Below are 15,714 nucleotides of genomic sequence, written 5' to 3' on the forward strand. Positions count from 1 at the left end.
CGCCAATCAGCTGTTTGAGAAGGCAGTGCCGCGGCCTCCTCACTGTTTACCGCTGACCCAGTGACATCACGACTAGTATCAACTGGCCTGGGCGGCGCTAAGCTCCACTCAAGTGAACAGAGCTTAGCCGCGCCCAGGCCAGTGATACTAGTCGTGACGTCACTGGGCCTGCGGTAAACAATGAAAAAGCCACGGTGCTGCTGGAGCGGCGCTGCCTTCTCAAACAGCTGATCGGCGGGGGTCCCGGGTGTCGGATCCCCGCTGGTCAGATGCTGATGATCTATCCAGAGGATAGTTTAAACAAACTGCAGAATCCCTTTAACTTTTTTAAACATTAGTTCCCACTAAGGAACTTGAAGCTGCGATCATTTACTATAAGACCGAACATGCCTTTTTCATAGCATTTTTCATATTTTTAAACTATTCTTAATTTTCCATTTCACTATCTATATTTAAAAAAATCCTGCAGTTTTCACCCTGTCTAATAATAGGCTCCACTCCGTAGTCTGTGCAGATCAATTTTCAGTAGTCAACTCTCTACCATTGTAGGCAGGATTAGAATGACAAATATCACCTATTGATAACATAGGATCCACTAACCACAATATGTGATATCACAGCTTATCTACTCCCTTCTGACCGCTACACAGGTCATAAAGCATGCCTAGAAAATTGTCCCATAGAAGTCAATGATTTTCCATCCTATCCATTGTGTCTATCTCCCATGGTGGCTGCTGTAAAGCATATCTCTAAATACTGCTAAGAACATCTCAGGCTAAATGGCTAAGGCTACTTTTACACTAGTGTTTTGGATTTCCATTTGTGAGATCCGTTCAGGGCTTTCACAAGCGGTTCAAAATGGATCAGTTTTGCCCTAATGCATTCTGAATGGAAAAGGATCCGCTCAGAATGCATCAGTTTGCCTCCGACCAGTCTCCATTCCGCCCCGGAACCGGACACCAAAACACTGCCTGCCTGCTGTCCGCTTGACGAAACTGAGCCACAATGTAAGTCATTGGGGTTGGATCCGTTTTCTCTGACACAATCTGGCACAATAGAAAATGGCTATAGAAGACATAATACAACCGGATCTGTTCATAACGGATGCATGCGGTTGTATTATTGTAATGGAAGCATTTTTGCAGATCCATGATGGATCCGCAAAAAACGCTAGTGTGAAAGTAGCCTAACCCTATAATAATGTTCAGGAAATAGCATTGACTCAGCTATTTCTGGGGCGGTGGGGGAAATGGTCTATTTCCATCAGTCAAATAGAGAATGAAGGGAGCAGTAGGGTGCATGTGCAGGGGACCCCTGTTTTTAGGAATGGTGGGGATCCCAGTGGGTAGGGAATAACTTAAAAACCTGGCACGGCCCCTTTCCATTTCCTAATATAACACAGCAGCAACATATATTTCACTGTAATGTAATGTTTTTTATACTTAAATCAGTTGGAAAGCACAGAATTTAAACAGTTTCAAAATGCAATCTAGCAAAGCAGTATCAAGCAGCAGATAATGAGCATAGCCGAGCTGGAAATCACAGAGCTGGCAATGTGACAGATGGGACGTATCAACAAGGTCAAATAGAGAACACCATACAGAGGCAGAGCGAATGAATTGCATGCAGAGAATTGTGGAAAGGGAAAAACGTAATCTGGGATTCAAAGAACAAGAATATAAAACGCATCTCATGAGGACGGGTAGACAATGATTAAGTGATGGATAGATAGATAGATAGATAGATAGATAGATAGATAGATAGATAGATAGATATGCATATAGAGAGATAGTGGTAGATATACTAATAGAGATAGCAAGATAGATAGTTAGATAGTTAGAAATAGTTAAATAGCAGGTACCTCAGGCACTGGTGGAGATAGGCAGGTGCAGTTGCTAGCTTTATTGATCTTACATGTTAGTGAGCTGGACTGTCACCAAGTACCGTAACAAGTAGTATCAATAACACTATCAACTCTAATGGTCCTGCCCCTGTCAAGTATCTGCACCAGTGCCTGAAGTAGATGCTTTCAGCAATCCTTTTTATAGATGGGACCCTACACTATAATGACTCATCTTTTCTTGGGCATAGGCATCCAAATTAACTCAAGGAAAGTAGCATCCACAATATTCTGCTGTAAAAGAGGTTGCCTTGTTGGGGCAGATGGCCTCACATGCATCAATCAAAATATGCGCTAATGGTCTCCTATTTCTTTTTATATTGAATATAGCATTAATACAATTTATAACCCACAGGGGCAAACTGGGAACTTAAAGTGGCCCAGGAAAAAAAGCTAAAAGTGACCTTATGTTGTAGGGGGGTCCAAATTGACAGAAGGAATGGTCAGCATAAGAAGCCGGGCCAGCAATATTGTAGTGCAGCACGAAATACTGCCCCAAAACAACCAAATACCCCAGTCCAGCATAAAATACTGCCGCCGTAGCTGCAGTATTTAACTTTATCTCTGTCATAAGGACATCAATACAGCTGAATGCAGAAGGGTTCTTGTATCTTGTATTTACTTCTGTACTGCAGCCATTGTGTACATTGTGTATGTGCACAATTATTTTTGTTTTTATAGATATGAAAAGTCTGGTATGAGCTGTTGAAAATAGACCTCCTGCCTTCCAAACTTAGTCCAGGGGACAAAGAGTTACATTGCAGTTAGCTATCTCCGTCTTGTGTCTTTTAGGGGGCACTGTGCTCATCACACCTTTAGAACCATTATTTAGTTAGGGCTCATGCACTTGACCCTATATAGCCTACATGTTTTATGCATGCATTTTGCAACACCAAAAAATTTATATGGAGCCATAATGCACCTTCACATGCCTCTGATTTAAAAAAAAAATCATTGTGTTCTCCATCAATGCCGTTTTACTCAGTTTCTCCCCTTTGCGCTGTCTCTAGTTGTAAACGCCTTCATAATACTGTGCCCAGCAAACATACCCTCTTGTTGTAACTGGGTGCTAGGTGACAACCTCTGTTGGTGCCGAGATGGTCGCCATATTGCTTAAGACTCAATTTTCCCAAAACAATGAAAATGGTTAACTAGAAATAATAAAATGACAGAAGCCACTCAAGGTTTTCCATTTACTTGTGAATTATTGTTTAAAGGGTTTTTCCATTTGATAGCTGGATCAAAGGGAGAACAAACAGCTCTTTCAGTACTTTCTTTAGAGTTCCATGCAAGTTCGAACTAACCATGGATGTTCTAAAGACCGATCAGCCTCACTACCAAATTTTTTATTATTCGGGTCCACCACTAGGCAATTTGAGAGCAGGGGTAAGTCTCCGACTGGTAAGAGAAACTGAAGGCTATGGTAGTTGAAAACAGAGAGGACTGAGAATTTGTGGATCTATGGCAGGAGGTCAAATTAGGAGAGAACCAAGCACCTTACATCCCCTATGTTACACTAAATGGATTGCTTTAATAATAAAGAAAAAGTTTGTGAAATACCTGTATTATCTAATTCCATTTTCCTTTCCCTTCTTCATCTTTATCATGGATCCCACCAGTATTCTCCTAGCATGCGAACATCGTTCATCAGTGCAACCCAAGAAGAGTCCGATACTTATTGCCGAACAGAAGTTGTATCTTAGAAGATTCCTTTTGCTCTCCTCACTTTCCCTCCAAGCTATAAAGATGACTAACAGAGACAAACAAAATAAAGACTGAGCTTGGTGCTCTTTAACCTCATTTGGGAAGGAGACTTGGGTGCTAAACCCCTTCAGCTTTCCTGTGCTTGGTATTAAATTCTTACCCTCTTGTGTTGCCAGGGTAATTTTCTCTGAACTGTTCCTCTGCCTTCAGTTTTATATATTTTGTATTGGTTCATGTTCTTTTTACCCAGAAAGACTTGTTCAATATTTCTTTTAACATACATTGGACCTTGCAATTGACTTCCAAAGGGGGCACCGTGGGGAGTCTGTACAGTAGGATTTTTAGGAGGACACAGAAAGAACCTAAGTGGTGAAGATGTTCATTCCTGAAGAAAAAAAACTGCTCTTGTAAAGAGAAGGAATGGAAATCATCAACTAGAGAAGGCCTCCTATACTCTTATATTTGGATTACTGGATATAGAGAGACCAATGATTCGGACACCGACTGGCATGTGTGCGTAATATGGAAGTGGGAAGGACATAGAATTAATTGTAGAGTTAAGGATCAAGGACATTGCTGCTGCAAAACTCCTTCCTTCACAGATGGATCTGTTTTTAATTAGAACATTTTAACACTATCTCATATGTTACATTGATTTGAAATAAAAGGGAAAAACACACTTTATTTTAAAAAAATATTTTATTTTTGTTTGCTTCAACTGTCTGTACATCTTGGTTTACATACAAAGTATCACAATATCTAGATTTGGGCAAGAGGGTTGCATAGGATGCAAATGACATCCTTTCAGAACAGAGATTACCATAGGGGAACTCCTGAAAGACGCTTGGTGTGGTGGCAGGTAAAGCATTTTAAAATCTATATTCTGACCATGATTTTGTCTTGCCTGCCCCCATGCCAAGCATCCTCGAGTAGGTTGAACTAATTTTGCTATTCCTACACCTGCTGCTGTCTTCTGACCAGGTTGCCTGGACACCAGGGTTTCAGTGAATCATGGTTGGGATACACTGGCACAGAGGGTAAAAGTCATGGTCCAATCACTTAGTTACAGCCGTAACTCTACAGGGCTATTTTTACTGAAGCTTACCCATGTAAAACTTTTTTTTATTATTGTAAGGAAGAGAACACGTTGATTGGATTTTGCACACTATACATCAAGAATCATGTTATTCCTTCCTTATACAAATTTATAGACATACCATTGTATTAAGTTTACGAAAACATACATAGAGTAAAAAACAAACTTATATGCCATATGCTAATTATCCCTGAGTAGTCATCTGTATGAGCCATTTGTGTGAATAGTCGAATGAGGGGATTTATTATGCGGGTAATATTTGAATTAAGTTTGGCTTTATTCTATGTTGGAGTACTTTATGCCACGTTTTTCAAATATGGCATGTTTGATACATTTATCTTATCCTTAAACCTAAACCTTTTTTGTCTAGAAAAGCTACTACAGTTTTGCTACTCCACCCTCCTACTGGAGTGAGAGTGCGACTTTTAAAAAAAAGTCTCAGTGACAAATCTAGAGTGAAAATCATTAGTATAGCTAACCATGTCCACCTTCCCACCCATGTTTCAAAACCGGAGTGAGTGGTGTAAAAATTTTAAAAGGCTCAACATTTTTGAGCACAAGTCCTTATTTTGCGACTTTTTGAAGCCAGATTTGCGCCTTTTTGAAGCCAAATCTGGAGTAAAGGCATGATAAATCGTAATTACGCCCTTTCAAAAGATGGCCTAACATCAGCAGAAGCGCTCCTGAAATCTTGCACATTTGTCATTGATTCCTCCTCTTTGGACATGCACAGTGAGAGATAGTGAATGATGGAGGTTCATGTTAAGCTCAAAGCCTGATGTTGACCCATCTTTGGAAAGTCAACTATGCCTCAATGGGTGTGATTACAGCAAGGAGACCATGACTGTTCACAATAGGTAATTTGTGTATTACATGTAAGTTCTTTTTTTATACTACACATTTTCACAAATTTTATAAGACAGGATGTCTTTTGGAGTAATAACGTGGTACTGGCAGTTTAGTGTGCAAAATCCAGTTTCATTTAATCCACCTTCTATACATAGCTTAAAAACAGTTTTCATGGACGCACCACTTAACCAGCAATGACAATGAGATAGCTCCACAACCACCAAACTTTTCACACATATTCTTCTATGTAGATTTGACCTCCAGTGCATTCAGAAAGTCTTCATACTGTACCATTCTGCCCCGAATATGCCATAATGAGAAAATTAAAACAGAATTTTAGAAATTTTTGCAAATTTATAAAATAAAAAAAACTGGAATTTTGCTCTGGGGGCTTCAGATTTCTCTTGATCACCTTTCAGACGTTTCTACCCATTGATTGGAGTCCATCCTTAGTAACTTCAGCTTATTAGACATGATTTGGAAAGATAGATCCGTGTCTATATAAGGTCTCATAGTTAACAATGCATATCAGAGCAAAGACCAAGCCAAGAGGAGGAAAGAACTGCCTGTACAGATAATACACAGGATTATGTGTAGGCACAGAAATGGATAAGGGTACCACAACATTTCTCCTGCACTGAAAGCTCCCAAGGGCACAGTGGCCTCCATAATTCTAAAATGGAAGACATTTGGAATAACCTGGACTCTTGCTAGAGCTGGCCACCCCACTAAACAAATTAATCAGGGAAGAAAGCCTTGGTAAGAGGCAAGAGAGGTGATTAAAAACCCGATGGTCATTCTGGCAGAGCTCCAAAAATCCTTTTTGCAGATGGGAGAAACTTACAGAAGGTCCACTGTCATTGCAGCACTTCACCAATCTGCACTTTATGGCAGAGTTGCCCGAAAGAATCCTCTCCTCAGTAAAAATGCACATGAAAGCCCACCTGGAATTTATAAAAATGCACCTAAAGGATTGTCAGAGTGTGAGAATCAACATTCTCTGGTCTGATGAAACCAAGATTAAACCTTTTAGCTTAGGAACAATTCTGTAAATTTCCTTGAGTGGCCCAGCAAGAGCCTTGACTTGAACCCAATCTAACCTCTCTGGTGAGACCTGAAAATGATTGTTCACAGAAAGTCCCAATCTGACCTGACAGATCTTGAGAGGATCTGCATAAAAAGAATGGCAGTAATCCCCAAATTCAGGTGTGCAAGAGGATTTAAGGCTGTAATCATTGCCAAAGGTGCTTCAACTAAGTAAAGGGTCTGAATACTTATTATGTCAATGCAAAATTTTAGTTTTTCCGCTCAATAAATTAGGAAAGATTTTGAATGTTCTGTTTTCACTTTGTTATTATGGGAGTTTTGAGTGGAAAATGATGGGGTAGAGCTTGAATTTGTTTTTAATTTTTTAGCACAAGGCTACAACATAACAAAATGTCGAAAAAGTGAAAGGGTCCAAAGACTTTACGAATGCATTGTATGTGCCCAATACTTACAGGTACACCTTGTCATTATATTAACGCAAATGACTTTTGATAACACTTGTGGTTTTTCTAAAATTCTTTATCTTAACAATAAAACTAATATTGGTCTTCAAATATACAAAATATGGTTATGCTTGTCATCTCTCATCATTCTATCAGAAAGTCCTCTTATCCTCAGATGTGTGACCTCTAGGCACTGTTCTTTTTAGATGTCTCTCTAACTTAGAACTACTCCAAGCCAAACACCTCCCTCTATGTCACGATACTAGTGGAATACTGCTGGAATCCAATGGCAGGGACAAGGCCTAAACACAGGAGGCATCGGAGTCTTGAACAGGAGGTAGCAGGAATACAGATGAAGGCAGGGATCCAGAAGAGAGGTCAGGGGGAAACCCAGCGAGCGGCCGGCAGGTGTCCAGGAGTAGCAAGGTAAACCTCAAGGAGAAGGAACAAACCAGAGAGCAAGTTCCAGGCGAGAGGACTGCACAAGCAGGAGCTAAAACACAATTGTCAAGCAATGAGTAACAGGCTTGAGAGGTTTGAGAGGTTTATATATGAAAACAAGTCAGTTGGCACCAGCTGAGACACAATCCACCATCTTAACTGAGGGAAAACTTAAGGGCAAGATAGTCTGAAGTAAACAGACATAACAGGATGATTCCTGACACTCTACCACACTTTGATAAGTACAAAATGTATGTAATAAAGACTATACTATGTAAAGTGCTGTAAAGCTTACAATATGTAACATGCCTGGCCATAACATATGCCTAATGTTAGCAAGTATGGAGCATGGAATAGTTACAAGGAGACAAAAATAATATAGTCTATGTTTAAATGGTATAATTACAGTCTACAAGCATGTTCAGTTTTCTTGGATTTTCAAAACAAAACTCAATTCTTAAAGGCTATGCACACCTTAGGGAGCAATTTTTTATGATTACATTTTACACTTTTTGGGCTAAAAATAATTTTTTCAGTTGTTCTTTTTTTTATATTGAGCCTCTCTGTCACAAAGGGTTAACTGTTCAACTAGCTGTGTGAATGGTGATCATTGAGCAGGCACCTTGTCTAAATGCGCGGGGTCCCGTGACCCCCCCAATTCAGACCTGCGGTTTGCGGCTTTTACCTGGTGCGGCGGCGGCGGCGGTGCCATCGGGTCCCCATGCGGCTGTAGGGGGGACCCGATGGCATGGAAGGCAGCGTGAGGCCTTCCTGAGGCATCACGCTGCCTTCCAGTGAAGAGCCTGTGAGATCCAGCCCCCTGGATCTCACAGGCCGGAAGCTGTATGAGTAATACACACAGTATTACTCATACAGCCAATGCATTCCAATACCGAAGTATTGGAATGCATTGTAAAGGATTATACCCCCAAAAGTGCAATTCCCAAAGTGGGACAAAAAATAAAGTGAAAAAAAAGTTGAAAAAATAAAGTTTTCCCCCCCAAAAATTAAAAGTTTCAAGTAAAAATAGACAAAAACGTCATTTTCCCCAAATAAAGTAAAAAAAAATTGGTAAATAATAGAGAGAAAAAAAAGTATACATATTAGGTATCGCCGCGTCCGTATCGACCGGCTCTATAAACATATAACATGACCTAACACCTCAGATGAACACCGTAAAAAAAAAAAAAAAAAACTGTGCTAAATAAACCATTTTTTGTCACCTTACATCACAAAAAGTGTAAAAGCAAGCAATCAAAAAGTCATATGCACCCCAAAATAGTGCCAATCAAACAGTCATCTCATCCTGCAAAAAATGAGACCCTACCTAAGATAATCGCCGAAAAACTGAAAAAACTATGGCTCTCAGAATCTGGAGACACAAAAAAAAATTTTTTGTTTGTTTCAAAAATTATATTATTGTGTAAAACTTACATAAATAAATAAAAAGTATACATATAATTAGGTATCGCCGCATTCGTATAGACCGGCTCTATAAAAATATCACATTACCGAACCCTTTAGATGAACACCGTAAAAAATTTCAAATAAAAACTGTGCTAAATAAACCATTTTTTGTCACTTTACATCACAAAAAGTGTAATAGCAAGCGATCAAAAAGTCACACGCACCCCAAAATAGTGCAATAAAACCGTCATCTCATCCCGCAAAAATCCTACCCTACCCAAGGTAATCGCCCAAAAACTGAAAAAATGATGGCTCTCAGACTATGGAAACACTAAAACATGATTTTTTTTGCTTCAAAAAAGAAATCATTGTGTAAAACTTACATAAATAAATAAAAAGTATACATATTAGGTATCGCCGCATCCGTGACAACCTGGTCTATAAAAATATCACATGATCTAACCTGTCAGATGAATGTTGTAAATAACAAAATAAAAACGGTGCCAAAACAGCTATTTCTTGTTATCTTGCCTCACAAAAAGTGTAATATAGAGCAACCAAAAATCATATGTACCCTAAACTAGTACCAACAATACTGCCACCCTATCCCGTAGTTTCTAAAATGGGGCCACTTTTTTGGAATTTCTACTCTAGAGGTGCATCAGGGGGGCTTCAAATGGGACATGGTGTAAAAAAAAACAGTCCAGCAAAATCTGCCTTCCAAAAACCGTATGGCATTCCTTTCCTTCTGCGCCCTGCCGTGTGCCCGTACAGCGGTTTACGACCACATATGGGGTGTTTCTGTAAACTACAGAATCAGGGCCATAAATATTGAGTTTTGTTTGGATGTTTACCCTTGCTTTGTTACTGGGAAAAATGGATTAAAATGGAAAATTTGCCCAAAAATTTAAATTCTGAAATTTCATCTCTATTTTCCATTAATTCTTGTGGAACACCTAAAGGGTTAACGACGTTTGTAAAATCAGTTTTGAATAAGCCTCGCAAAGTGACTTCAGACCTGAACTGGTCCCTAATATTTGGGTTTTTGAAAATTTCTGAAAAATTTCAAGATTTGCTTCTAAACTTCTAAGCCTTGTAACATCCCCCAAAAAATAAAATATCATTCCCAAAAAATGATCCAAACATGAAGTAGACATATGGGGAATGTAAAGTAACAACTATTTTTGGAGGTATTACTATGTATTATAGAAGTAGAGAAATAGAAACTTGGAAATTTGCAATTTTTAAAAAAACTTTGGTAAATTTGATATTTTTTTATAAATAAAAATGAATTTTTTTTACTTCATTTTACCAGTGTCATGAAGAACAATATGTGACGAAAAAATTATCGCAGAATGGCCTGGATAAGTCAAAGCGTTTTAAAGTTATCAGCACTTAAAGTGACACTGGTCAGATTTGCAAAAAATGGCCAAGTCCTTAAGGTGAAAAAGTGCCGAGTCCTTAAGGGGTTAAAGCATTTTTAGGGTACGCTCACACAACATTTGTTTCCACCAATTCATGTGTGTAGAAAATCCGTAACATTTCAGCTTGAGATTTGAATGAGTTTCATTCACACATTAACAAAAAAATCTATACCGCAAATTGACCTGCGTTGCAGACTTTAAATCCGCTGCATGTCAATTTATGATGTGGATTTCACCCTTTGCAATGCACAGGATGAAATCTGGGGCAAGTCCACACCAACATCATCAACAAATGCAGCAATATACACAGAGGAATTTCAACTGCAGAACATCTTCCTGTATGGTTGTACCCAATATGAGATGCTCTAGAAATGTTGTGTTCTTATTCAGTTGGTAGATATGTTACGTTTGGTTTTGTTTCATTAATATACATACATGTCAAATATCCTAAGGCTATTGGAGATGGAGATGTCCAGTTTGCACAATAGTTGATGGTGAGGTTATGTAAATTAAGTGTGAGGTTATGCAAATAGGTGGTAAGGTATTACATATTTTCTAAGCTGCATAGAGTGGCTGGTCACAAACAGGTTTAAGCAAATTATTAGCAAATAAAATTACTGTGAAGTACATTATAGTCGTATTGATCTCGCAGGTGATGTAGGTACAATGGTTAGATCAGCAGCAAGAGTGCACTTGTATTACACAGACTTCCTCCTTCTACAACTGCCGAAATTGGAGATATCTGGCAATAGTAACCACAGCTAAGTGATTTGACAGAGGGAGGGGACTCACTCTGTAATAATATTGCCTTTACTCCCCCCACCATGCGATTGTGGGGTGCTGATGGTTAGTATAGAAGCTAGGGGGCCTATCAATGGCCTCCAGGTCTGCCATGTAAACATGCCTATTAGACTACACGTCAGTATACTACTGACAGGAATAATACTCTGCAATATATAATTTAAAGAAGTATTGCTGTGCATTATAGAAGTGATCGACTCTGTTTACAAATGTGAAATGTTTACAAATATTAAAAGAATCAAAACATGCAAAAATCCTTGTCCCTAGTAAAATTCTTTACAGTAAAAAATAAAAAAATGAATAAAAAATAAATAAAAAGGGATATGTACCCCAAGATGATACTGATGAAAACATCAACTCATCCCACAAGAAAAAAAGCACATAGCTCCATTAAAGGATAAATAAAAAAAAGTTATGGCTGTCAGAATGTAGCAACACAAAAAGAAGTCAATTTTTATAATTGTGCAAAAGTAATAAATGATAAAAAAAAAATTATATATATATATATATATATATATACATTTGGTATTGCCATAATTAGATTGAGCCACAGTGTAAAGTTAACATTTCAATTATACCTCATGGAGAATAAAAAAATGAAACCTAAAATACAAAACCTCAAAAATATTGCTGTCTTTTTTGCATCACCCCAAAAACAACTTGTCTCGCAAAAAATAAGCCCTCGTATAGCCACTACAATGTAAAAAAATTAAAACAATTGGCAGGTCTTTAAGGACCAAAATAGGCTGGTCATTAAGGGAATAAATGGGTTTTCACACTAACAATACTTATACCTGATCCCAGGTATCCAACCCTCTGGGACCCCCAGTGACCACAAGAACACAAGAACCACAAGAACTTGTTACCAGTGGGGTACCTCAGGGATCTGTTCTGGGACCCATATTGTTTAATATCTTTGTCAGCGAAATTGCAGAAGGCCTCGATGGTAAGGTGTGTCTTTTTGCTGATGACACAAAGATTTGTAACAGGGTTGATGTTCCTGGAGGAATACACCAAATGGAAAAGGACTTAGGAAAACTAGAGGAATGGTCAAAAATCTGGCAACTAAAATTTAATGTTGATAAGTGCAAGATAATGCACCTGGGACGTAAAAACCCAAGAGCAGAATATAAAATCAGTGATACAGTCCTAACCTCAGTATCTGAGGAAAGGGATTTAGGGGTCATTATTTCAGAAGACTTAAAGGTAGGCAGACAATGTCATAGAGCAGCAGGAAATGCTAGCAGAATGCTTGGGTGTATAGCAAGAGGCATTACTAGTAGGAAGAGGGAGGTGCTCATGCCGCTCTACAAAGCACTAGTGAGACCTCATTTGGAGTATTGTGCGCAGTACTGGAGACCATATCTCCAGAAGGATATTGATACTTTGGAGAGCGTTCAGAGAAGAGCTACTAAACTGGTACATGGATTGCAGGATAAAACTTACCAGGAAAGGTTAAAGGACCTTAACATGTATAGCTTGGAAGAAAGACGAGACAGAGGGGATATGATAGAAACTTTTAAATACATAAAGGGAATCAACAAGGTAAAAGAGGAAAGAATATTTAAAAGAAGAAAAACTGCTACAAGAGGACATAGTTTTAAATTAGAGGGGCAAAGGTTTAAAAGTAATATCAGGAAGTATTACTTTACTGAGAGAGTAGTGGATGCATGGAATAGCCTTCCTGCAGAAGTGGTAGCTGCAAATACAGTGGAGGAGTTTAAGCATGCATGGGATAGGCATAAGGCCATCCTTCATATAAGATAAAGCCAGGGGCTATCCATAGTATTTAGTATATTGGGCAGACTAGATGGGCCAAATGGTTCTTATCTGCTGACACATTCTATGTTTCTATGTCTAGGAGTGCAGTGGTGATAGCATGCACGATTACAGAGCCATTAACTTTGATAGGACTACTGGAAATAGACTGAATGGGAAAAAGTTGTTAATATCAAAAGTCAGTACTAAGAAGACAGAGCAAGTGAACTTGTATTTTCTCTTGAAGATGTTTCACTAGTCATCCTACTGGCTTTCTCAATCAGAATGATTTGTACAAAAAATCTCAGGCATTAAATACTGGTGACTCATGCTTCAGTCAGCATAATCTGTTTATCATAATCAACACAAGGTCATGGAGGTAATATGTTAATTGCAATTTGCATGATGGAAGCTATTAGGTGCAGATAGAAGGAATAAAGTGACACTTGGCAGCTGGTTCAGGTGCCACGTTGGAATACACAAGAGCTAATGGTGACAAAAAGGGTAGTTCCAGATGTTAAGAATTCGGTGTGAATTTGCGGAATCCGCACTGCAAATTTGCTGAATTTTACCGTTCAGTACAAGCAAATGGGATTTTCCAAACCCATCCTTATGCAGAACAAAAAAAATATAAATAAAATCAGAGTGCGCTCATTCTTGTCCGTAAAAGCAGCAGATTTTAATCGTGAATGTCCCTGTTAAAATATTTAGTTCAGACATTTTTGAACGCGGTGGTACCCGACATGTTTTTTTTTCTATTGTTTATTTTTATATGCAAAATTGTGAAAGGGGGTGATTTAAACTTTTAATATTTTCTATTAGGATCTATTAGGATGAACAGTATTCTGACGTACTCCCTGCTGAGCTGTGCCTCCAGCAGCTCCCATGCTGTCATGGTAACTGTTTGGAGCAACGCAAATTAACTCCAGGGGCTCCGATCGGAAGGCAGAGGAAGCTGCATTTGCGTTCAGTGGGGATCCGACACCTGGGACCGCAGATCTACTGTTTTAGAAGGAAGCGGTGCTTGCAGCCTTCTCTCTGCTTTTCCAGTGACGACACATTCATAGGTCACATGGCGTAGGATCAGCTCAGCCCCAGAAGTGAATGGGTCTGAGTGCGATACCAAGCACAGTTGCTATACAATGTACGGCGGTGTGCTTGTTAAGCTGTGAGAAGGCATCAGTGCTCACGGGAGCACTGCTTCCTTCTCAAACAGCTGAAAGGCGGAGGACCCGGGTGTGGGACCCCCACTGATCAAATACTGATGACCTATCCAGAGGATAGGTCATCAGTATTAAAATCTCAGAAAACCCTGAGGAAAAACCACGAGGAAGTGTGCCAGAAAAAAAAAATTAACTGATCATCCCAGTGCCCATGGTCAAGCAGAATAAGAATAGTGACCCTGCAAATAGTAACCGACCCACTAGCGCCCCAACAATGCAAGTCAAGGCATGGTCGCCGGCTGTCAAAGTAACATTGGCAATTATGCTTTTGAATATTATATATTCACTGATTTAAGTCCCATAGGGAAAAAAAAGTAAAATTAAAGGAGTTATTCACGGGTGACGCTAGGCAAGCTGGTCAACGTTGTGGCCTGCTATTGGCTGCTCCCCCATTGCCAAATGTTTCGATCCACACAATGGAGAGATGCAGTGGTGGCCATGCAGGGATCTGGAGGGACGTGGGTGCCAGGGACCGAGTAAGTATCGTCTATAGGAGGGGCCCAGGCATTATGGGGGTTATTTGTACTATCTATGTATGTGAAGACCGGTAGCACAAATATACACTAGTCATCTGTGATCTGTCACATGGTTTTATAGGCAGGAAGACGCAGATCTTATCAATACTTATTATGTATGTATTTCCAGATGCCTCTAAAATGCTGGCTTCAGTATCTACACAACATAATGTAGACAGAAATTCATCACAGTGTTGGCAAATTATAACCTGACAAAACCTATCTATCCTGTAGTAGGACCCCCACTGATGTAATAGTTATTGTGGGCAACATGGTGGCTCAGTGGTCAGCACTGGTACCTTGCAGCGTATGGGGTCCTTGGTTTGAATCTGACCAAGGACAACATCTGCATGAAGTATGTTCTCCCCATGTTTGCGTGGGTTTCCTCTAGGTACTCCGGTTTCCTTCCACACTCCAAAGACATACTGATAGGGAACTTAAATTGTAACAGCCTAATGCTAATGTGGACAGCCTAATGCTAATGTCTGTAAAGCGCTACGGAATGTCAGTGCTATATAAGTGAGTAAAAAATAAATAAAAATCCTGGCCATAACTGGAATAACCCTTTAAAGGAAAACAGAATTAAGTACAGAACTACTACATTCCCATGGTTTCTCGGCTGTGCTCCTAAAAAGCACCAATGGAATACATTGAGAGGACGTCTAAGCTTGTGCTCAGAAGGTCCTCTTCATTATGTGAACATGGGTCAGAAGCTACCCAGACTCAGTGCAAGCAGTGATCGTCCTGTAGATATAATGTTATCTTAATAAAACAACAAGATCTAAAAACGTGAGGATAAAAAAGAATAAAAAATGGTTTGGTCCCTAAGACCCAAAATCAGCAGGTCCTTAAAGGGGTTATCTCACTTCAGCAAATAGCATTTATCATGTAGAAAAAGTAAATACAAGGCCCTTACTAATGTATTGTGATTGTCCACATTGTCTTTTTTGCTGGTTGGATTCATTTTTCCATCACACTGCTTGTATCCAAGGGTTATGACCACCGTGCAATCCAGCAGCGGTGGCCAGGCTTTCCCATATGGGAAAAAGCTCCGGCCTCTCTGGTGTCCGGGACTGTGGGAGCGTGCATAGGCATGCATGCGCAGC

General features: G+C 39.4%; 1 protein-coding gene across 2 annotated transcripts in view; it reads left to right on the plus strand.

Moving 5' to 3' along the window:
* TTYH1 (tweety family member 1) overlaps positions 1-4,274 on the plus strand; it is a 203,729-nt gene extending 199,455 nt beyond the window's left edge. For both annotated transcript variants that reach the window (XM_040432833.1, XM_040432839.1), the window contains exon 14: positions 3,520-4,274. In XM_040432833.1, the coding sequence (XP_040288767.1) occupies positions 3,520-3,603 (84 nt within the window). In that variant the 3' untranslated portion in view covers positions 3,604-4,274. The remainder of the gene's footprint in view (positions 1-3,519) is intronic.
* The last annotated feature ends 11,440 nt before the right edge of the window (positions 4,275-15,714 follow it).

This window comes from Bufo bufo, chromosome 1, assembly GCF_905171765.1.
Source record: "Bufo bufo chromosome 1, aBufBuf1.1, whole genome shotgun sequence".
Taxonomy (NCBI): Eukaryota; Metazoa; Chordata; class Amphibia; order Anura; family Bufonidae; genus Bufo; species Bufo bufo.